The 25694-nt window shown below is 40.1% G+C and overlaps 1 protein-coding gene across 1 annotated transcript in view; it reads right to left on the reverse strand.

The window, feature by feature from the left end:
• Nucleotides 1-21375, reverse strand: part of NAPB (NSF attachment protein beta) — a 53622-nt gene extending 32247 nt beyond the window's left edge. The window contains exon 1 of the mRNA XM_007525531.3: nt 21162-21375. Coding sequence (XP_007525593.1) covers nt 21162-21259 — 98 coding nt within the window. The 5' untranslated portion in view covers nt 21260-21375. The remainder of the gene's footprint in view (nt 1-21161) is intronic.
• Nucleotides 21376-25694: the final 4319 nt, after the last annotated feature.

Here is a 25694-nt window from a genome sequence, read left to right on the forward strand (position 1 = left end):
TAGAGATGATCAAGGTTGACTCTGGAGTGGGAACAATGTGAACATGAGCAGATGCATATATATAGGCCAAGCACTCAAACAGTCCCCAGGTTCAGGGATAGAAACATACACGGATCTGAATTTCAGTGCAGTGAAATAGTTAAGTGTAGGTATAATTCACATCTTGGGCAATTACTACTATCTGACCCTAGGCTAGTTCTTTAACTTTTGTTTTTTAAGTAAAAAGAGTTTTCACTGCAAGGAAGTGGGACTCTAATTGAACAAACCAAATCTCATGTTATCCTCTGACTCCTTGGGTTCCTCTTCCCTGTCCTCCCCTGCTATGGCCAGGGTGGAACCAACAGCTGGCGTGGAGAACCTGGGAGAGTAGAGATGGCCAGGAGGTACACTGCTTAGCTTGTCAGTACCCTGAGAAATAATGCCTCTGATGATTTTTCCATTTAGCTTACTGATGACCTTGTTGAGCCAGCTATCATCTCTCTCAACACCTAGACTGTCCAGATCATCTTGATGTCCTTGGTACGGGAGAATAAGTTATCTCCAAGAATGGTCAGTAGGTAGAAGGTCACACATATAGCACATCTTGGCAGTGGTGTATGCCTTTTAATTTTAGGGGGGCCTCTGTTTCTATGTGTATAAACTGAGAATAATATGATCTACATTTTGGGGTTATTATGAGGATCAAAAGAAATAACCCCTATATAGTTACTATTAGAGAGCTTGCCCCAGAGTATGTGTTCAGTAAAGATATTTATTATTAGATACATGCATTGCAGTTATAAAAACCTTTGGAAAGACTGTATAACAAGAACTGTACATGAATGAGTTCTGGAAACACTGTTAAGTAAAAGGAGCCTGGGGGCTGGAGGTGGTACAATGGGAAAAAAGACTTGAATTTCGAGGATGTAGGTTTTTTGTTTGTGTGTTTTGTTTTATTTTGTTTTTTGCCTCCAGGGTTATGAGTCCACCACTCCTGGAAACCATTTTTTCCATTTTGTTGCCCTTGTTGTTGTTGTTATTGTTGCCATGCTATTGTTGTTGTTGGCTAGGGCAGAGAGAAATCAAGAGAGGGGAAGACAGAGGAGAGAATGACACCTACAGAGCTGCTTCACTGCTTGTGAAGTGACCCCCCCTTGCAGGTGGGAGCCGGACACTCAAACCAGGATCCTTACAGGTCCTTGAGCTTCGTACCATGTGCACTTAGTCCACTGAACTAGTGCCTGGCCACGGGTGTAGTTCTAAGTTGACCTCCAGCACCCCATGTGCAGAAGTGATGTTCTGGTTCTCTCTTTCCGTTTCTCATTAACAAATAAATGAAAAAAGAAAAAGGAATCAATCACAGAGCAACACATATTGTGTGATTCCAGTCATAAGAAAGGTTTAGAGTATAGAAAATAGATTAACATTGTTGTGCAATTATTATCACCATCTATTTTCAAAGCTCTTTTCATCTTATAAAACTAATACTCGGGCGTCGGGCAGTAGCACAGCGGGTTCAGCGCAGGTGGTGCAAAGTGCAAGGACCAGCGTAAGGATCCCAGTTCGAGCACCCAACTTCTTACCTGCAGGGGAGTCACTCCACAAGCAGTGAAGCAGGTCTGCAGGTGTCTATCTTTCTCTCCCCCTCTCTGTCTTCCCCTCCTCTCTCCATTTCTCTCTGTCCTATTCAACAATGATGACATCAATAACAACAATAATAACTACAACAATAAAACAAGGGCAACAAAAGGGAATAACTAAATATAAAAAATTTAAAAAAAGAAAATAGATTAATGGTTGCTGAGAGCTGGAAGTGTTGGGAAAAAAATGTATGGGGCAGGGGGGATTCAATTTCGTTGGGGGATGATGAAAGTTTTCTAACATAGATTGTCATGATGATTTTCCAACTCTGAATATGCCCCAAAACTACTGAACTGGGCCCTTTAAATAGGTAAGTTGTATGGCATGTGAATTATATCTTGACAAACCTATTCATACCCCTCACCCTGAAAAAAAATAGTTTTAAAACCTTTGTCACAAAGTGAATGACAGGATGACAACTCACACCTAGAATGAAGTGTTAGAATAAATCTTCTATCATTCACACCTTCATACTCATTTTTATTAACTTCTGATACATACACACATATGCTAATTTCCCTGTGGAAAATTCCCAACATGAGAAAGTTTTCAGTCTTAGACATAGCTCCTTGGAGCTAACAAAGGCTTGTCACATTCTTGTATCTGTTTTTTCAAAAGAGTACCAGGGATCTTGAACTGTAATTATGGTGCAGTCATTCTTAGTAAAGGTTTCTAAATAAAACTAGCTTAATTAAAATGTACTTTATCCTATCACTTTCAGAGACAGAGACAGCTAGGAATAATAGAACGCCTACATCATGCCAGGTTTTATGCAAGATAGCTTCACATATGTTCTGTCATTTTTCCATCTCCCTCATTTCCATTACAGAAGAAAGAGAACTGTATCTGGAGGTTGATGACTAGCCCATGCTTACCAAGTCAAGGTCAGTAGTGGGAATGACTCATGACATCAAGTTCAGTGATCTTTACAAAATAATGAATATACCCAGTGAGAGTCAAAACCATTACCTCTCCTTAAACAGAATCATCAGATATAGCCTTGTTTTAAAAGCACTAAAGAAATACTCTTGTAATAAACAGAACATAACTAAAACTTCATGAAAAATGCATTTTTGGAATTAGTCCAAAGTGCCTCCTCTTAAAGATATATATATATATGAAAGTTAATTTTTAATTTAAGTCTTAAGGATATGTGTTCAGGATTGACATTTAAACAATTAAACTGATTGCTGCTCAGAACCCCTATAATAAGATACAAGACTACAGAAAACACAGACAAGTTTCTGTGAGGGAGTCTGCATTAGCTGACACTAGCTGACATTAAGAAAGCTAAATTGAGCCGAATTAACTATTCTTTAATATTATGGTATCCTGAACCCAAGAAATGGTTTCTCCACTATGAAAGTAAACAGTGAAAGATAAGAATGATCACCCCTACCACTCACCCATCATGCACACTCCCCCTCTCAATTCCACATTAAAATCAGTATGTGCCGGGAAATGCTAAAGAAAGTTCTTTCCCAGGAGGAAATCAGAATTCTGGGGGAAATAATATTCAACTTCAGGGCTAGAAAATATGTCCACACACTCCCTTTCCCCATGTTCTCTGAAGGACAGCTGGTCAAAGCCACACTATGTGCCACCAGGAGCAGATGAACAGCCGAGCTGTGCCCTGAGTCCTATCTGCAAGCCCCGACGTCTCTTCACTATCTCATCTTGTTTACTCCCATTAAGATATCGAGGGGCAGAAAACACCCAGGAAATTATGGTCTGTAATTTCAAAGACCTCAGATGACATCTACACTTAAGACAACTCATTGATCTTAAAAATCCATCAGCCCTCAAATAACCTAAAGTCCTGGTTTTTTCTTCACCCAGAATAAGAGCTATTTGGGAAAACTGAAAAACACTGGCTGTGGGTGGAAGGAGGGAGATGTTAAAGTAGAATCCCTGGGACACACATCGTACAATGTACCCATAAGAAAAGGTGACAACTGCTGAGGGAGAAATAAAGCTGCTTCTAAAATCACAAGATGTAAGAGTAGAGCTATCATAAAATGTGGCAATGACAGCACTGTGATAATTAGAGTAGAGCTAGAAACAAAATTCAGCCTCATCACCAGAATACCCTGAAGGGATGTAAAACTATATCCAAAGACTAGAAATAGGCACTATTTTAATAGTACCCAGGGCTCAAGGGAGGGCCCTTTGAAGAGGACCCTTCTAACTAGGGTAGTTCCATCTCACTATCCACAAGCAACATTAGCCACTAGACTGATGCTCAGGGGAGAGGACCTGGCACATAGGCCTCATTAACAATGCTGATTGCTCAGTCTGGATGAAGAAAATTTCCACATAACTTCTCAGATCTATCTTAAAACAAGATAGAAAATACCCCCCAACAACAAGAGCAACAAAAGGAAATAAATAAATATTTAAAAATATCTAAAAAAATAATTTAAAAAAAAACACCCCCAAAAGGAGCAAAAAATTCAAAATCTGCTTAAAATATCTCCTACCATAAAGGAAATGCTGTTTCTCTTACAGCATATTTGACAACAAATGTGTGAGGTTTTCACATCAAGCAATTATCTAATATTTTTTTAAAGAAACTTATTTTTTATTTTTTCCCTTTCATTATCCTTGTTGTTTATCATTATTGTTATTATTGTTATTATTGTTGTTGTTGTTATTGCAGTCGTTGTTGGATAGGACAGAGAGAAATCGAGAGAGGAGGGGAAGACAGAGAAGAGAGAGAAAGACAGACACCTGCAGACCTGCTTCACTGCCTGTGAAGCGAACCCCCTACAGGTGGGGAGCCGGGGCTCGAACCTGGATCCTTATGCAAGTCCTTTCGCTTCACGTCAGGAGTGCTTAGCCCACTGCACCACCGCCAGGCTCCCAAGTATCTAATATTCTGCAGTCACTAGCTGGGTGTACTACAATTCAAGTCAATTCAAACACTGACTACACAGAATTACTGTAGATGCCACAGGTTCAGGGTTCAGTCCTAGAAGACTGCCCTGACTACAGACACCAATCACAAGAGTAGGTCCCAGGGCACTGACATTTCTAAGCTGGTTATAAAAACAGGGCTCCTACAATCTCCTCCTCAGATCTGATAATCTGCTAACATAACTTTCACTATTATGAAACTAGTTTACTATGTATGGTACAACTCAGGATCAGGCAAACAGAAGAATACACTGGGCAAGGTATGGGGCAAGTGGGTACAGTGTTCCCACACTGTCTCCAGATGTGCCATCTCCCAGAACCTTCATGTGTTCACCAGCCTGGATGCACTCTGAACCCAGTCCTTCAGAGGGTTTTATGGAACCTCATTAAGTAGGCATGATTAATTAACTGGCCACTGTTAATTAACTCAATTCCAGCTTCTGTCCCCTTAGCTGAGGGGGAGGGTTGCAACCTTCTAATCACATGGTTTGTTCCTGACAACCAGCCCCCATCCTTAAGCATCAAGCAATGCATCAAGTATCAATCACTAGCACAAGCTCAACTATGCCTGAAAGGATTTATGAACAGCACAGTGCTCTTCTCTCATCCCTATCATTCAGAATCACAAGGGCTTTAGGTATTCTGTGCAAGCAACCAGGGATGAAGACCAAGTATAGCTCTTATTGTATCTCATCATAGCTACATAGAACTATTTATTGTCTGGTAATCATTTCTTCATCCTAAAATGATTTTTTTTTCCTCCAGGGTTATTGCTGGGCTCGGTGTCTGCACCATGAATCCACCGCTCCTGGAAGCCATTTTTTCCCCCTTTTCGTTGCCCTTGTTGTAGCCTCGCTGTGGTTATCATTATTGCCATTGTTGATGTCGTTCGTTATTGGATAGGGCAGAGAGAAATGGAGAGAGGAGGGGAAGACAGAGAGGGAGAGAGAAAGATAGACACCTGCAGACCTGCTTCACCGCCTGTGAAGGGACTCCCAGCAGGTGGGGAGCTGGGGGCTCGAACAGGGAACCTTACGCTGGTCCCTGCGCTTTGCGCCACAAGCGCTTAACCCACTGCGCCACAGCCCGACCCACCCAATATGAAATTCTTTATGCCTACTTGATTCCACTGCTTCCAGGGGATACTCTATTTTCTTTTTCATTCTTTTTTTTTTTTTTTTTTTGCCTCCAAGGTTATTGCTGGGGCTCAGTGCTGCACCTTGAATCCACTGCTCCTAGAAGCCATTTTTCCCCTCTTTGTTGCCCTTTTTGTTGTAGCCTTGTTGTGGTTAGTATTGTTGGTGTTGATGTTGTTCGACTGCCACCTCTCCAGATTCAAAGGAGGTCTCGAAACTTTACATCAGGCTCAACCTGACGCTGTTGACTGGCTACGGAAGAAGGGCAAACGCTAGAAGAAGAAGAAGTTGTTGGATAGGACAGAGAGAAATCGAGAGAGGAGGGGAAGACAGAGAGGAGGAGAGAAAGATAGACACCTGCAGACCTGCTTCATCGCCTGTGAAGCGACTCCCCTGCAGGTGGGGAGCCTGGGCTCGAACCGGGATCCTTACGCCAGTCCTCCCGCTTTGCACCACGTGTGCTTAACCCGCTGCGCTATCGCCCGACCCCCTTCTTTTTCATTCTTTCAGACAGAGACAGAGAAGAAAAGAGACACAAAGGAAGGAGAGACACCACGACATAGCTCCACAGCTCTGCATGGTGTTCCCATGTGGTTCTGGGCTTGGACCCAAGTCCTCTCATGTAGTAAAGTGTGTGCTCTGCTAGTTAAGCTAATTCCTGGACCTTAATCTGAATTTTTTACACCAGATATCTATAACCAGTAGGCAAACGTCCTTTGTTTACTATATTATAAATTAGTAATCAGAGGCATAGAGGCAAAGAATAGAAGCTTTGGAGCCAGACTACTACAAATGAAGGCTATCATTTATTAGCTATGTTATTTCCAGAACAGACTATTCCTTCAGAGTCTCAGAGACACCTCAGTAGAGCAGCCAGCAGATATTGAGCAGGGGGGAATATACCCCTACAGTCTCAGCACTATGCCTGACATTTAATTCTCTGAGAATTGTTTTTACTTTATTTCTGCTTATTCAAGAAAGAAAACTGGGATTGCAGAAGACAGCTCAGCCTGTCAGAGTGTTTACTTGCATATCTAAGGCTCCAAAGGTCACAGATTCAATCACCAGTATCACCTTATGCCAGAGCTGAGCAGTGCTCTGGTCTCTCTCTCATGAAAACAAATAAATTTTTAACATGAAATAAACTATGAGTCTTATCAAAACCAAGGAGTATCTCAGAACTGGAAGTTACACAAGTCCTTACTCATGCTCCCATGATATAATTCATTACAGAAAAATGACTTAATGGTACTGACAGATGATAGCATCTAAACTAAGAAACCTATAAAGTGGGAGTTGGGCGGTAGCCCAGCAGGTTAAGCACACGTGGCAGGAAGCGCAAGGACAGGCATAAGGATCCCGGTTCGAGCCCCCAGATCCCCACCTGCAGGGGAGTCACTTCACAAGCGGTGAAGCAGGTCTGCAGGTGTCTATCTTTCTTTCCCCCTCTCTGTTGTCCCCTCCTCTCTCCATTTCTCTCTGTCCTATCCAACAACGACATCAATAACAACAATAATAATAACTACAAAAATAAAACAACAAGGGCAACAAAAGGGAATAAATAAATATATATTTAAAAGAAACCTATAAAACGACCCAAATCTCTCTTCTTTAGTCACAGAAATGTGCACTATTATATGTCCAAGAAACTAAGACTTTAAGGGTGGGGAAGATAGCATAATGGTTATGCAAAGAGACTCCATGCCTGAGGCTCCTAAGTCCCAGGTTCAATCCCCTGTACCACCATAAGCCAGAGCTAAGCAGTGCTCTGGTTAAAATAAAATAAAAAAAAAAACACTAAGACTTTAAACAGAAAAAAAGCAAGCAAACACTAACCATACATACAATACTACTCTATAACAAGCAAGAACAAAAACCTTGTAGCTGGACAAAAAAAAAAAAAAAAAAAAAAAAGTTCCTGAAATATCAATGTCAAATACTTTAAATATTATTAAACACTTACAAATATAAAACAGTTCCATAAGTCAGAAATTTAAAAATGCAGAATAGAAGAGCCTACACAAGGGACCAGAATATGCCACCCCAAATATGCCAACTTGGCATAAGGATTATTTTGAGCTAAAGGCGAATGAGAATCAGCAGATGCAGAAAAATATCTTTTCAGAGCTTCCCTTACATGACAAAAGCAGAAACCTCCAAAAGGACTTCCCTAAAGTTTTTTTTTTGTCTATGAAAAAGAAAGTTGGGGGGGGACAGGTGGTATTACAGCTGGTTGAGTGCCGGTGAAGCAGGGCTGCAGGTGTCTCTCTGTCTCTCTCCCTCTCTATCACTCCCTTCCCTCTCAATGTGTGGCTATCTTCTATCCAATAAATAAATAAATATAACAACAAAAAAAACTTAAAAAATAATAAAAAATAAAAAGAAAGTTGGTGTCAAGATGGACCTGTTCAAACTAACTTTATCCCTTTTGTTTCCCGCAGTTTGTCACTGTTGGAAGGCTAAAAACTTTTTGTCTTTACAATTACCTACATATTTATTGTCCTGTGTCAAAAGGCTATACAAGTTCAAGTTCAAACCACCCCCTTGAGCTACTCCTTTTTGAGGGTCCTCATCCAGATGTATGTATGTATGTATGTATGAACTGTTCTCTTGTTAATCTGCCTTTTGTCAGTCTAATGTATAGTTCTCAACAGGAGAACCCAGGAGAGTTGAAAACTAAATTAACTCCCCCCTATGTTTGCATAAGAGTACAACTTTGCACTCTTGTGCATGTGCACATGCATGCGTGCACACACACCCTACATAGTGAACGCTTGCTTTAAATTCCTTAAATTTCTCTGAAGAGAAAAAAGAAAAAGATCAAATTATTCCAGAAAAGAAATTTTACCTACAACACACCATGGAAAAAACAGACTCTACTGGCATTAATGATAAAAATGAACCAGAGAAAATTACAATGACATGAAGGAAAAGGGCAGATAGAAAGAAGGTGATGTAGAGGGGAGTTGGGCAGTAGCGCAGTGGGTTAAGCGCACGTGGCACCAAGCGCAAGGACCGGCGTAAGGATCCTGATTCGAGCCCCTGGCTCCCCATCTGCAGGGGAGCAGCTTCACAGGTGGTGAAGCAGGTCTGCAGGTGTCTTTCTCTCCCGTCTTCCCCTCCTCTCTCCACTTCTCTCTGTCCTATCCAACAATGACAACATCAATAACAACAATAACTACGACAACAATGAAAAAAAAGGGCAACAAAAGAGAAAATAAATAAATAAATATAAAAAAAGAAGGTGATGTAGAGGACAGACAACTGGTCAATATTCACAGAACTGAAGTCCCTCAAGAAGGGAGGTGGGGACTAAAATAATATTTAGAAATACAATCTCAAAAAATGTTATGGAAGCAAAATGAGGACTGAATCTACATACTGAAAGAACCTACTATATACTGGAAAAATGAAGTAGAATCAGTGGGGTCTACTAAAGTTGTTAGATTTCCTATAAATATAGCCTCTAGCTTCCAGGCAAGAAAGCCAAAGTCACTTACCAAAAGTATGAAAACAGTTAAGCATGAAACATCAACAGCAACACACAAAACAAGAAAACAGAAAAGCAGGGAAGAAAAAGTCTGAGATGAGGCTATAACCAGCCTAGCCAGCCCTGGTAGTCTGTTGGCAGAAGTGAGATCTAAAGGAATACTGTACTACATTTCAACTAAAAGATGACCAGGGAACACCTAAAAAATAACTAGAGGTCTTAGACTGAAGTTGTTTTATTATAGATTTAAGGGAAAGGGTGGGGGGGCGTGAGATGGTATATCCAGGAGGGCACCAGCTTTGCCAATGCACCAGATTCAAGTTAGCGCCCTTAGTACAACACATGCAAATACCACCTCACTGGGGAAAGCTTAGGTGCTTTGGTGACTCTTCCTATCTATCTATCTCCCTATCTATCTATCTACCTCCCTATCTATCTACCTCCCTATCTACCTATCTACCTCCCTATCTATCTATCTATAAAAGTCAGCCCAGTATGGTAAAGCCCCGGAAACAACAACAAAAAGTAGGAACAAAGTTGGGTAAGAAAATAAGATGAAAATGTTTATTATAATAAAATACAAATAACTACAAATACACCCTGGAGAATGAAGGGAAGAGAAAATGCACGTTGACACATCAGTGTTTTTCAAAGCACACAAAATGCTTAAGAAATGGCACTAAAAAAAAAAAGAAGAAGAAATGGCACTAAGCACCCCATGTACCCCATCACCTGGGGCCCTAGTCAGGAAAATCCTGGAACTCCCACACAGACATGATGGGCCTAGACCTCTAACAGATCCCTGACTCAACTGTCACTGGTCATCTCCATCATTAACAACCTAGTGTACCCCTTTGTGGGTTCCTATAGGACCTTGCCCCCTATGAGGATCAACAATGGTAGGGACTGCCCCATTTTCCGAAAGGAGGTTGCGCCAACATACTCTACCATTTGAGGAAGATGGGTCCTGAAATGGGTGCAGCCTAGAAAGTTCCTAGCTTTGACCACAGAATGTGAGCTCAGACCTACAGGGATCCAGAGGCTACACAGGCTCCTGTGATGAATATGGGCTTCAGATCAAATCAATGTATTTTACAATTAACAATATTTGTATACTTTTCCCATCTTTGGGAGCTACTCTCTTCCCTGATCCAGCTTTCTAGTCCTATCCCCAACTATGACACCATCTCCCCAGACTAATACCTTTGGTCCACTTGCATGTTAACTGTGGGGCTCAGGCAAAAATTAGTAAAGTTATGGGCCCCTGGGAATATGCCTAAAATAGACCTATTAGCTTTTTCTAAAGTGGAGACCCAAATCTCATATGCTATATTCTTGCCTTTAGGTTCCTGACTATTTAATAATTTGTTCTGCTTTATATCTTAATGCTTTTTCAGCCACCAAGTTCCAAATGCTACCATGGCACCAACCTGACTTCCCTGGGCAGACAACCTCACCAATGTGTCCTGGAGTACCACCTCTCCAGAGCCCTCCCCCACTAGGGAAAGAGAGAGACAGGCTGGGAGTATGCATCGACCTGCCAGTGCCCATATGCAGCAGAGAAGCAGTTACAAAAGCCAGACCTTCCACCTTCTGCACCCCATAATGATCCTGGGTTCATACTCCCAGAGGGATAAAGAATAGGAAAGCTTTCAAGGGAGGGGATGGCATATGGAACTCTGGTGGTGGGAATTGTGTGGAACTGTACCCCTCTTAATCCTATGGTTTTGTCAATATTTCCATTTTATAAATTAAAAAAAAAAGTCAAAAAAAAGAAATAAATGGCATAAAGGACACTAAAAAGAACTTACAATACAAAAATTGCCAGAATAGGGGACTGGGCAGTGGTACATCAGGTTGAGTGTACATGTTACTATGCACAAGGACCTGGGTTTGGGTTGACTTCCTCCACCTGCAGGGAAAAAACTTCACAAGCAGTGAAACAGCACTGCCGGATTTCTCTCTTTCTTTGTCTCTTCCTGTCTATTTTGCCCTCCTCTCTCAATTTCTCTGTCTCGATCCAAAAATAAATCAATTAAACAAAATATTAAAGAAAACGGCCAGTAAAACAAACAAAAAAACTTCCTAAAAAAAATCAGGTGAATCAGGTGCAAATTTGCAGGTAACACATAATCTATAGGAAGTATCAGTACATACTATATAAAACAAAGTAGGATGACAGAATAAAAAAATCATATAGCACTCATATTAACGATGTAAATGAGCTTAAAAAGATTTCTAGAGGGAGTCAGGCTGTAGCACAGCGGGTTAAGCGCAGGTGGCGCAAAGCACAAGCACCAGCATAAGGATCCCGGTTCGAGCCCCGACTCCCCACCTGCAGGGGGTCGCTTCACAAGCGGTGAAGCAGGTCTGCAGGTGTCTATCTTTCTCTCCCCCTCTCTGTCTTCCCCTCCTCTCTCCATTTCTCTCTGTCCTATCCAACAACAATGACAGCAATGATAACTACAACAATAAAACAACAAGGGCAACAAAAGGGAATAAATAAAATAAAATAAAATAAAAACACTGGGGAGGTGACTGTAAAAAAAAAAGTTAAAAAAAAAATTTCTAGACTTGCTCATATACCAAACTGTTTGCGTTTAATATTAGAGGTCTAACTAAAATAAAGCTACTCTGAAAGGCCAAGAGAGGACTCCACAGGGAGGGGAGTGCACTCTTTCAGAGCTGGGCAGCACAGGTCACGTGGCAACAAGCAGAATACATAATCCTCTTACATAATACAATCTAAAGTAGGCGAACACAAATAAGAAAGCAAGGATTGCTGCCCTAGTATGAGTAAAGGTAGATTTTGGGATTAAAATAATCAAATGAGATGAATGTACTTCACAATGCTAGACCAGAGATATAAAGTTTAAACACTGTAAATTCTAGAGGAAGAAAAATGAACAAACTGCCAAAGAAATACACACCCAAAAACCCAAGATAGTTTCAGAATAATGAGAGTCCCCTACTTAAACCTTCATAGATAAGAAAATAAGAGAGAGAGGAAAAAAAAACAAACTTTCAAATTCTTCTTCTTGTGATACCTATAATACCAATACATCACATACAATACATGGTACGCACACACAAGAATTATAGATGGAAAGATTCAAAATAAAATAGTTAAAAACAGAATGCAATGGCTCATTAAAAAAAACATAATCCAAGAGGAGTTATTCAGGATATGCTAGGACAGCTCAATACAAGAATTATTATTAGCCTATTAATAGTAAAAAGCAAAGTCAAGTGCAGCTTCACTGACATTAAAACAGCTTTCAGTTCCTCTCTGGGCTTGGACCTAGTTTGTGGTGACATGGAACATCAAGAAGCCACCAACTTGCAGATGCTACTATGAATTCCATCCTGACTTCTCTGGGCAATTGACAAATGTGTCCCCGTATCTCACCTCCCCAGAGTCCTACCCCACTAGGGAAAGACAAAAACAGGCTGGGGGTATGGATCAACCTGCTTAAGCCCATGTCCAGCAGAGAAGCAATTACAGAAGTCAGAATTCCCACCTTCTGCACTCCAAAAAGAATTTTGGTCCATACTCCCAGAGGGAGAGAAATGTAAGGGGAAGATGACTAGAGGGTTCTGAACTCTACTTCCCATCAGGTCCCTGAGAGAGAAGAGAAAAAAAAAAGGAAGGACACTCAGAAATAGTAATAGGTGTAGCTGTGACTTAGGAAGAGAAGGCAGGACCATAGAGAAAAAAATGCACAATAATATATGTATAAATATAGACAGATAATTATGTAAGTAATAGTCAACCTATATCTGTGATCTTGGGAGCACTGCTGCAGTTTCCAATGGAAAGAATGGGGACGTGGAACTCTGGTGGTGGGAAAAATATGGAATTATACCCCTATTGTCTTATAATTTTGTAAATCTATATTAAGTCACTAATTTAAAAAAAGGCCTTCAAAATAGAATTAAAAAATATTTTATTTTATTTTATGTTATTTTAATGAGAGAGATAAAGAGGGAGAGAGAAAGAGAGAAACACAAGAGAACTACTCAGCTCTGACTTATGGAGGTGCTGGGAATTGAACCTGGGAACTCAAGAGCCTCAAGCAGGTCTTTTGCGTAACTATTATGCTATCTCCCAACCCTCAAAACAGAAATCTTTGGGCAAATGAAATAAGTTGTTTGGATAGAGTACTCCTTTGCTATGTGCAGGACCGAGGTTGAAGCCTGGCCCCAACCACACTGAATGAGGCTTTAGTGTTGTGGTCTCTTTCTTTCTCTCTCTTTGTCTCTCTCTGTCTCTTCCTGTCTCCATCCATCCAAAAAAGGGCTGGGTGGTGGTGCATCTGGTTGAGCACACATGTTACAATGCATAAAGATTCAGATTCAGGCCCCAGTCCGCACCTGCAGGAGGATAGCTTCACAAGTGGTGAAGCAAGGGCTGCAAGTGTCTCTTTTTTCTTCTCTCTCTCTTCCTGTTTCTCTTTGCCTCTATTCAATAAAAGCAAACAACCAAACAAAAACAATAGAACCCTTCATATAGTACCTAATGATAACATCCATTAAAATAGGAATTGACAGATACTTTCTTACCATGAAAACAAGTCCTTTACTCCAAAAAAGTATCAATCTAACTTGTCAGATTTTAACTAAATTAACATTTCATATAAGGTCCATTTAGATACAAAAATGAAAAATATTCTGAAATTCCACTTCCAAGTTTTCTTACTGTAAACTCTATCAGACACTGAAAATTCATTGAAGATACAAAAGCTTTACTGATTTTATTATATTATATTATTATATCATCAAATGAACACAAAGTGAAGACATAAGACTAGTGTACAAAGTTTACTGTAACTGGGATGGTCCTTTATGCTGTCTACATTGACACTGACATACTTGGTTCACACCCATTTTCTTGTTATGTCAAAAATATTTCAGCTTGGACAATATATTCATTCAAGGTTTTGCCCAGAAATAGAAAAATATTTGGTTTTTTTGTTTGTTTTTGTTTTGTTTTGGCCTCCAGGGTTATCGCTGGGGCTCGGTGTTGGAATTATGAATCCACTGCTCCTGGCGGCCATTTTTCCACTTTTTTTTTTAATTGGATAAGACAGAGAGAAATTGATAGAGATGGGGGAAATAGAGAAGGGGAGAGAAAGATAGACACCTGCAGACCTGCTTCACTGCCTGTGATGTGACTCCCCTGCAGGTGGGGAGCCTGGGGCTCCAAACCGGATCCTTGCGCAAGGCTTTGTGCTTCCTACTATGTGTGCTGAACGCGGTGTGCTACGATCTGGCCCCCAAAAAACATCTGAAAAAAATTTAGAATTTAAAAATTCAGATTTAAATGTTAGTTATGTATAAAAATAGGTACTGAGATATATCTAGATGAAATCAGAAAGTAAAGAAAAAAGCACAAGGTCATGTAAGCTCTGCTAAATTCTTGATAATTTTAGTCGAATCAACACATTGCCTAAAATTAATAAGTCAGAAGGTATTACTCTAAAATTATTTAGTAATAATTTAGTAATAGTAATCATAATTTAATTTAGTAATAGTAGTCATAAGTAAATCAGTAATCATAAGAAAAAAATTAAAGAACAATCTAAACCAGTTTCTTTTACAGAGTAAGAATTAGATCTTTACATTTCAATTTCATTTTTCTACCATATATAGAAAAACACATATTTATACTGTAAAACACATGTAAAAAATATACTGTAAAAGACATAAAAACACATATTTAAGTAAAACAGAAGTGATGTGCACTCCCCTTTGTTGCCTCTGCTCTTGAAAACTAAAGGGGGGGGGGAAGGAAAGCCCCAGTGTATGTATTAGCATACATCTATTTTCTCCACCAGTATTTACCAAGTGCTTATAGCAGCCACATGCTGGGTGAGGTGCTGAGTTATAGAAATAAGGCAAAACGGACTCCTCAGGAGCTTACATTCTAGTCACACACCGCCCGAGGGCCCTCCCTATGTGTTCTAAACAACTCTCCACCTCACACGGCTCACAAGAATGAGAAAATATATAGTGAACGACACACAGAAATCAATAAATCATTGCATGTATGATACAAAAAATGTAACCTGAGTAGTCCGAGAGGTGGCGCAGTGATAGCTTTGGACTCTCAAGCTTGAGGTCCTGAGTTCAGTCTCCGGCGGCACATGTGCCAGAGTGATGTCTGGTTCTTTCTCTCTCTCCTCCTATCTTTCTCATTAATAAATAAATAAAATCTTTAGAGAGCTGGGCGGTAGCGCGGGTTAAGCGCACATGGCGCCAAGCGCAAAGACCGGCATAAGGATCCCAGTTCGAGCCCCCAGCTCCTCACACGCAGTGGAGTCGCTTCACGGATGGTGAAGCAGGTCTGCAGGTGTCTATCTTTCTCTCTCCCTCTGTCTTCCCCTCCTCTCTCCATTTCTCTCTGTCTTATCTAACAACTACGACATCAATAACAACAACAATAATAACTACAACAATAGAAAAACAACAAGGGTAACAAAAAGGCAAATAAATACATAAAAATAAAATCTTAAAAAATGTAACTTGACACTAAAGTTAGAGATCAAACGATTATTAAGAATAATACAGCTTGGGGAGAGTACAGACATAAAAGGTCCAAAGAGGGTGAGAGAGGACCTAATGGGGGTTTTATTGTTATGTGGAAAATTGAGAAATGTTACGCATGTACAAACTATTGTATTTACTATCAAATGTAAAACATTAATCCCCCAATAAAGAAATTAGGGGGCTGGGCGGTAGCACAGCAGGTTAAGCGCACATGGCACAAAGCGCAAGGACCAACATAAGGATTCAGTTCGAGCCCCCAGGCTCCCCACCTGCTGGGGGGTTGCTTCACAGGTGGTGAAGCAGGTCTGCAGGTGTCTTTCTCTCACCCTCTCTGTCTTCCCCTACTCTCTCCATTTCTCTCTGTCCTATCCAACAACAACGACAGCAATAATAATAATAACAACAATGATTAAAAAATACCGTCCAGGAGCAGTGGATTCGTAGTGCTGGCACTGTGCCCCAGCAATAATCCTGGAGGCAAAAAAATAAAGAAATAAAAAAAAAGAATTAAAAAAAAAAGGATACAGCCACACATTTGAAAAAAAAGTTCCAAGTATTATTTATTTGAAAAGGATCACAAGACTAGTAAATGAGAGAACCAGAACCTATTATTTGGTCTTTCAATACACAACAGTATGTATTAATATGTGACCCATATAATAACTACTCAGTATATAGCTTCTTCTATGTCTAACATTATTACATAAGAATTAGACTTATAAGATACCACCTATCCTTATGAACATCTGCGCTGAGTGAGTTTTTTAAACACAGATTATCGGCATTTGAATAAATGAGGCAGATCTAAGTGCTATCACATATTTCTATTATATTTTGGAATACTTGCCCATTATTTTTGTCTAAATAATGCTGAGTGAAGAATACTAATAATCCATGACCTACTGTGCTTAAGAAATAGTCCCAATTTTCACAAATACCTAAGAAATCACAGACTTGTGCTAGTTTGAAATAGCCCCAAAAGATCTTTTATTAAATTTATTTGGATGCCACTGAGGACGAGGCTCAGAGGGTAGAGCAAGTAAGTTACACGCAGGAGGTCTGAAGTTCAATAGATGACACTACCTATACCAGAGTGATGCTCAAGTTTCTCTTTTTTAAAAATATTTTTAAATTATCCTTATTTATTTGGATAGGGACAGCCAGAAATCGAGAGGGAAGAGGGATATAGAAAGGGAGAAAGACAGAGACACTTGCAGCTGTGCTTCACCACTTGTGAAGCTTTCCCCCTGCAGGTGGGGGCCAGGGGCTTAAACCCAGGCCCTTGCGCACTATAATATGTGCGCTCAATCAGGTGGACCACCACCCGGCTCCTCAAGTTTCTCTCTCATCATGAATATATGATTTACTCTGGCACCGCCAGATTAATGGGTCTTTTAAAAGTCTTGAGAATGGAGAACATTCAAAAGCAAAAGAACAGCATGAACTATCCAAAGCACCCTCCCCATTGTCATTCTTAAATGACCACTTCCTTCAATATGCAGTGTGCAAGTGATTCCTAATCTGGTCTCCTAGTAACAAGATGAGAGGACAAATAAGAGAGGCCTTCACAATTCAAAACTATACTACTCTCAGATCCAGATTTATGATTATGACTATCCTAGCTATTCATTAAGATTCTAAATTACAGTGAGTATTTGATGGCCCATTTTTGCAAATAAATGTTATGTGAGCACCACATTTTGGTGGCATTTCTACTATGGAGAGCCTTTCAGAAGAAGTAAATTTAATTTCACAACTTCAAAAAAAAAAAGTCACTGTTTTCCTGGCAGTTAAGCAGAAAAGCAAAACCTAACTGGTTTCTTGTGATGCTGCCCGCCCTTTCTCTAGCCTTCCCCACCCCTGCCACTCTCTTCCTGAAAAAAAGGATTGGGTAATATTGATATCCTGCAAACAAGCATGAGTTTATGTCTAACACACAAAAGAAATACATGACTGAATTTTTCTAGAATATACAATGCATATCTTCATGGAACTGTACTGAAACCAACAAAGAAGGAAAAGCTATAGGACAATAGTGAGAATACAGTATTGAGCTGAGCTCAACAGATTTTAATCTGCAGTCAGAAAACTGAGAGTCAAGAAATGTGGAATGTTTATAATAAACTGATCACCTGTTTTTAAAAAACTGATTTAATAATGATAGACAAGACCACAGAATAAGAGGGGTTCAGTTCCACACAATTTCCACCACCAGAACTCCATATCCCATCCCATCCCATCCCTTGAAAGCTTTCCTATTCGTTATCCCTCTGGGAACATGGACCCAGGATCATTAAAGTGTGCAGAAAGTGGAAGGTCTGGATTCTGTCATTGCTTCTCTGCTGGATATGGACATTGGCAGGTCAATCCATACTCTCAGCCTGTTTCTATCTTTCCCTAGTGGGGCAGGTCTCGGAGAGAGGGGTTCCAGGGTACACTGTTGAGGAACTGAGCACCTTTTAATGACTGCCACATACTTATAATACTGATACTTGTGTCCCTATGTGTGTTTTAATGATTCAGGAGTCAGACATGGCTAGAGTTTAATAAAGAAAAACAGATACATGATTAGCAATAAAAATAGGAGTGGCCTGGGAGGCGGTGCAGTGGATAAAACCTTGGAAAAAACCTTGAAAACCCTTAAGCATGAAGTCTGAGTTCAATCCCTGGCATCATATGTACCAGAGTGACATCCTGGTTCTTCCTCTCTTTTCCTTAATCAAATGAATATTTTTTTAATGAGAAAATTCTATAGAGGAGGTGAAGTAATGAGCATTTTAGCCTAGAAGAGACAAGAGTTGCCAGAAATATTGTAGGACTAAACATCTGGAAATGATAATCTTTCTTCCTAATGTAATGACATTAATGGGCAGAAAAACTAACTAGTGACTTCAAAATATATACTATTAAAACTCACAGAAAAGGGTGGGGGAGATAACGTAATCGATATGCAAAAAGACATGCCTGAGACTCCAAAGTCCCAGGCTCAGTTCCCCAAACCACTATAAATGGAGCAGTGCAGTGATGAAAAAATAAAGTTAAAACAAAAACAAAAAAAAACCTCACAGAACTGTGTACTCTTTCCCAAAAGGCTTTTCGCAGAGCAGCTACAACTGAAAATAGCATAGCGTGCACAGTAAAAATTGTAGAAAACATATTTGGGGACCAGGTGGTGGCACACCTGGTTGAGTATATGCATTACAGTGTGCAAGGACCTGGTTTCAAGCCCCTCGTCCCCACCGGCAGAGGGAAAGCTTCACAAGTGGTGAAGCAGGGCTGCAGGTATATCTGTCTCTCTGTCTCTCTCTATTCCCCCTCAATTTCTCTCTGTCTCTATCCAATAATAAATAAATATACAGTGTTTTTAAAAAAGAGAATAGTAAAAACAAACAAAAAAGAAAACATTTTATTTTATTAACAGATGATGACCTAGTTTAAAAGGTTTGTGGCTCAGAAGACCTGGAAAAAATCACTTAATCCGTCTGGTTTTCAGCTTCTTTGGTAAAAAATCAGGGCTGACAACTTAAATGAATACTTCACAATCACCATTTCCAATGATGCTAAAACTCACTGAATCTTCAAAAAAAAATATGAAATGTGTTACTATTACCTCAACTTAATAGCAGAGGACACTGAGGTACTGAGAAATAAAAGCAGCTTGTCCCAGGTTCAAAATTTAGGATAGTAACAAGACCTGTATTCTATGACACATGACTTCTGTAGCTGGTAGACATAAGTCTTCATATATGGTCTCTAATCAAGCAGGTGATCAACAGCCAGTGAGATGCAGGTCTTAAGAAAAAAAAGGTTCAAGATTTCCCTAGTTTCACAAAAACAGTAACACAGTAATTTCTGCCAACTGCAGATTCTCTTCCAGGAAAACATACATGACTTGGAAAACATTGTGACGTTAAGATGTCATCCTGGCACAAGGGGCTATGACGCTAAATTTTATCTGAATAAAATTTTAATATTTTGTGATTCAGAGAAAGGAAATCCTGTTTCCCATTATCAGGTTTTAGGTAGTGTTCCTTAGAACAAACTTAAAACATATCGCTACATTTCTAAACTTCACACCAAATGAAAACCTTATATACCAATTGGGATAAAATGTCCTCTGAGATGTTCTTAAGGGGAGGAATTTTTATCCTTACGTATTTTTGCATTTCACACTGCTGAACATCACTGCAAGCCTGCATTTAAACATTTCCTGGTGAAGTATCAACAGCAATAAAGTATAATAATTTTAGAGCAAAGAATAAAAATCAAGGTGGCAGAAAGAAAAAAAAAAATTGGAAATTGAAGTTGTACAGAAGTGAAACTATACCTAACAATGCAATGGCTAGGCATGGACTTGTGGCCCTTCCCTACAAATCTCCCGGTATGGGGTATGGGCAGAGGATTTTTCACTTCCAAAAGAAAAAAAACAAACCCCCCACCCCCCGAAATTTCCACCTCGATCTTTCTAAACAGCTGAATCATTCACATATCCAACCGCCGATATTTTTTTTCCCCCAAGACCTATCGGTATAGTACGCTGTGCTTCTGACAAAGTCCGGAATGTAAGACCTTTCAGAGAGCAGAGGAAAAAAAAAAAAAAAAAAAAAAAGACAGGAAATGAAAGGGATCCCTCCACCACCACCCTGCGAAGAGAAAGGAGCTCTGGAGCTGCTTGAACCAAGCGAGAGACCCGGACTGTTAACAGCAATCCTCGATAATGGAAAAATACTATGCTAAGAAGACGTATTCGTTCATCCAATGTCTATTTATTAAATGTCTACCTGGTGCAAGGCAAGCCCGCACCGGATCCCTAAAAAGAGGGTGGGGTGCGGTGCCGTGGTCGCATGGTCACTCCCTGAGCCCCCCGGCGAGGGCTCGTACCCGACTCACCCTTCTGGATCCCACCCCGGCCGCCTAGTGTCAAACCAACACGAGTCTCCCGAGCAGTGCGGTGCAGCCGTGGTGACAGGTGACATGAGCAGTTCGGTCTCGTAGTGGCAGCGGAGGCCCACGCACAACCGGGAAGCCACGGGCCAGAGAAGCGGGGGACACCGCAACAAGGTGGGGGAGGGACTGGGGACCACCAGAGATCTCTACAGGGCAAGAGGGCAGAATGTTCCGGGGGACTTAAGGGACCGCGGGAAAATGTGCATGCAGGTGTGCGCCGATTGGGGGTGCGGGGGGGGGTGCGGTGTGAATCTCTGGAGAGGGCGTGAGGGGAGCCCGAGAATGACGGAGTGCGCGTAGGGAGCGCAAGCGTCCTAAGGGAATCTATGGAAGGTGAGTGGAGGTGTTGGGGGCCCCAGGGCGTTGCGGGTGGGGGTCTTTCAGGGATGCCCGCCAAGCTCCCGGGAGCCTCCAAGCAAAAGTGGGGGAAGGGACGGCCGGCAGGGGCAGGAGGTCGGGGGCAGAGAGCCCCTCGGGCGGGGCACACGCGGTCTGGCACTCACCCGAATAGCCCTCGGAGGAAGGAATGAGAAGCCTTGACTCGCTTCTCGGCGTCCGCCATCAACTGCACCGCCTCGCGCTCCTTCCCAGCGTTGTCCATGTTGCCGATCGTGTAACTGCTGCTGCCACCGCCGCCACCACCACAACCTGCAAAAGCGGCTCAGACTCGCCTTTCGCGTCTTAGCGGTCTCTCAGCGGCTTGGGGGCGTTGGCGTGCGCGCAAGACCTTTCGGGAGTTGTAGTTCCGGCTCCTGTGCTAGTGGTGGACGCGAAGAAGGTGTCAACTACAATGCCCAGAGGTCGCAGCGGGGAGCAGGTGGGCTACAAAAGTGCAGACCGCAGGCACCCCGGGTCTTGCAGGCTGATGATGTGACCCTCTGTGCGGAACCTAGGCCACGATGAACTTTCATCTGTTTAGTATGAGGGAAATGTAACAGTATCCATGGCTTCCGGAAAAGGTCATCTAAAACACGCAGCATCATATTGGTCAGGGAATCTCTGATCAACCCGACTGACAGAAGGCAATGGGACAGATGAGGAATTGGGATAACAGATTGGAACCGTAAACATATTGCAAGTTCAGCAAAAGGGAGTCAAATGCAACCTCTGAAAAAAATTTAATTAGCCTGTGATGTCCCGCCGTTCATCCACCCACCAGCAACAGCTGGCTAAAGAGCCATTTTTATCTCTAGAGCAAAACCGTTAGGATTATATCATTTCCTCCAACATAAATTCAGTTATTTTTCACATCCCTCATATTGCAACTTTCTACCCACCCTCCCTTCCACTGAGATAAGTGAGTTGCATAAATGCGATATTTTCATAATCTACTGTTTTTATTGACTGAATTATATCCAATGAATGTGAAGGACTGAGTTCTCTAATCTTTTACATAATGTGAATCATAGAAGGTGGATCTTCTGGGACACAATCCCAGTCTGCCAGGATGATTTCTAATCTCTTTGGAGAATTATGCATAGGCACATTATTTTGTGCCAATGATTTCCAGGCCTGTCCCTGAGGGAGGGGTTTTTTTTTTTTAATACAAAGTCTAGACCATTTACATTTGGCAATGTCCAAGCAGAGGTGGTGAAGCAAGTACAAAAATCAATGCCTAATGAAAACTTGCAGCAACTTTTGACTATTAATAAATACACTGTGGGCTCTGACTCACAAAATGTTTTTAGGAAATGATGCCTGTCTTTAGATAACAAGGTATGATGGGACAAATTCCTAAGAAAAAAAAATAAGTAACTGAAGTTTATGTCAGAGTTTATACATTGCAGGACAGTCTAGAAATAGAAATCTCAGGCCAGACAATGTACACATACTATTACTATATGCCTTAGTCTAACTTTGAGAAGCTAAGCTGTGCATTTTTGAAGAAATGGGGGTGAGGAGCACAGAAAACTGGAAGTGGCAGTAAATATAGGCATAAAGAGAAAAACTGCAAAAAGTGGACAGAAGAATTTGAAAAGCAACAGTCTCTGGGGATTTAATGGACTGGGGCCAACTCAAAGCTCCTACTGAAGCATCAATATGTCGATTAAAGTAGTTCTGAAACCTGGGTCAAGGCAGAAATTCCTAAAGATGTTTAAGAAGCAGCAATTTCTAAGCCATTAGCTTTCTGTATCAGATCTGGAGTTGAGGGTGTAGGAAATGTACATTAAAAAATTGCACCATAATTCTAAAGCATGTAATGATTCTAAATTCTCAAATCTGTCATCATAAAAGAAGTAGACTAGACTGCCTTCTCTAAACAAAAACTTTCAGTTAATAATGTCAGGGGTGGGTGGGGTAGATAGCACAATGGTTATGCAAACAGACTCTCAAGCCTGAGGCTCCCTCAAATCCTAGGTTTAATCCCCCGCACCACCATAAACCAGAGCTGAGCTGTGCTCTGGTAAAAAAAAAAAAAAAAAAATGTCAGGGGTATATCTTGACTTTTTTTTTTTTAATAAAATGGACTGGGGAGACAACAGAGTGATTACACAAAAAGATTTTCATGCCTGAAGCTCTGAGGTCCCAGGTTCATTTTCCAGTATTACCATAAGCCAAAGCTGAATAGTACTCTGCTTTCTTGGTCTATCTATCTATATCTGTCATTAAAAATGAAGTAAATAAATAAAATATAAAAAGAAGACATTAAAAAGTTTTTGAAACTACACAAAAATGAATAACATGCAAGCTTCATACCATCACATGCCAATCTTCTATATTAACACTCTTCTAAATTAATGAATTAATTAAAATGAATGTCCTTTTTTCATGATGAGGTTGGACTTCTTTTCAAAATTATTCTATTTTTAATTTAATAATGGGAAAAGAGAGAGAAACAGAACATCACTGTGGTATATGCAATACCAGGAATTGAATTTGGGACCTTGTATTTGTGAATCCAAATGCTTTATCCAGTGAGCCAGTTTCTAGGCCACATAATGTGTGTATGTGTGTGTGTTTTAAGATTTGTTTATTAACAATTTGTTCATTTATTAATTTTTTGATTAATAAGGAAAGAGAGGTGGGGGAGAGAATGAGGCAGAGAACCAGGCCATCACTCTAGTGCAAGTGAAGCTGGGAAGCAAACTCAGAACCTGATGTTTTAAAGTTCAATGATCTCACCAAAGGCTGAATTTCTATATTTTGTTCATCTTAAAGGATAGAATTCAATTACATTACAGTGCTTTGTCTCATCTTCTTCAGAGATTTGTAAAAATCAAAGAGCATTTGAAGGAGGGTTCAAAGAAATACTAGTAAGTAATTTTGTGACAATTTTTTTAACTTTCCAAAACATTACTGTAAATGTGTAAATTCACATATATTTGAGACATTTCACACCAAGTTTAAATCGCTGCAAATTTTTACTACATATTTGTTAGTATCATCTAGCACTTTCTTAATAAATTGTTCTATAACATCTAGGCCAAATATTTAGAGAAGGAAAACATAAATATTCACAGGGATCTGTGAAAAGAATAATAGAAAATTATAAATTAAGTTAAAATAAATACAACCATGATTAATTATTCTCTTTTGAATTTTTTATTTTATTTTAAAACAATTATTAATTTATCTAATGAGAGAGAAAGAATATAAAGAGAGGACCAGAGTGCAAGGGGTAATAATTAGAACTTTATGCCTACAGTTCCTACACTCTATCACTGAGTCACTTCCCCAGAAATTCTTTTCATAAGTTCCCACAAATATGTTTTGAAATTAACTTGATGCTTTAAATATGACAAGTGAGCATAAAAATAAAGATGACACAACTTTTATTATTATGATACATATTCTGAGACCTTTCTTCTCTATACCTAGGAGCATCTTCTTACAGTTTTGCACTTCAGGTATAATAGTTTCAAGGGGAAAATGGTTTGTTTCCTAGATTGTTTTCTGACTTCTTTTCTCGTTATTATCTACTGTTAAATGAAAAGAAGCATTTGGGGAAAAAAATTAATTCACATTTCTTCCTATCTGAAACAGTTTTTTATTTTATACATATGTATTCTAGCAAGCTTTTATCAACCAAACCTATAAATATAAAGGTATTATTAGAATGTATATGTGCTTATATTTTAATTGTTTTGGAAACATAAACATTCTCTACCTTGTAAAGTTTTGTAATGGATTATTAATAGATAACAGCTCAATGCGTGAAGTTTACATTACCCTTTCTAATTGTGGCGAATCTTCCAGCTTCCTATTACCAGTATCTCAGATATAGTGTGCTGCATTGGTAGTGAGTTTGTAACCAGATTCAGAAAGTTTAATATAATCTTTCCATCATGCATAGCACTTTCAAGATATTTTAAAATGCTTATTCATCAGCAGACTTCATATTGCACTGTAATAAAATGAAAAAATAAACTGTACTATGTGGTACAAATATATAGATGAAGTATAAATATACAGATGAAAAACATGAATAAAACATATGCTGACTGACTGCTGGAACAAGACTGGAACTGAGAGGTGATTTGAAATGAGATACTTAAAACTGTGCTGTTGTTTTCCTGTGTTGTTGTAGGCATGTCTCAGCCTTGCCTTATCACTGAGCATAGTTCCCCACAATGCTGGCTCATCAGAGAGCTGGTTATAATGAGCAAGTCACTAAGTGAGGACTACTGTATTAGCAAAATCTTGAGGTCTAGCCCAGAAAACAAGAAGGGTTTCTTTATTCATAGTGATCACCTTATCACAGGCTTATTTAAGGTATGGTATTGGTATCTCTTCATATTTAGCAAGTCCATTCTGTGATGAAGTGACTGGATTTTGTTAGTATGCTTCTAATTCTGCTTCTAAAGCCCCTTCTGTTTCATTGGTTTAATCCCCTCTGCTTAACACTGTATTCTATTTACATAACCACTGTTAACTAAGCACCGCCCTGCCTGCAGGGCATTGGTTTAATCCCCACTGGTTCATGATGTCTTTTTGCTCTGCCCCCTCTCGTAGTACACCCTGATTTGCACCAGTCTCTTTTTGCTCCACCCTCTCTACGTCACATCCTGTTTCTACCCTAATTGGTGAGTAAATAT

Source organism: Erinaceus europaeus, chromosome 1 (genome assembly GCF_950295315.1).
Source record: "Erinaceus europaeus chromosome 1, mEriEur2.1, whole genome shotgun sequence".
In the NCBI taxonomy this organism is placed as follows: domain Eukaryota; kingdom Metazoa; phylum Chordata; class Mammalia; order Eulipotyphla; family Erinaceidae; genus Erinaceus; species Erinaceus europaeus.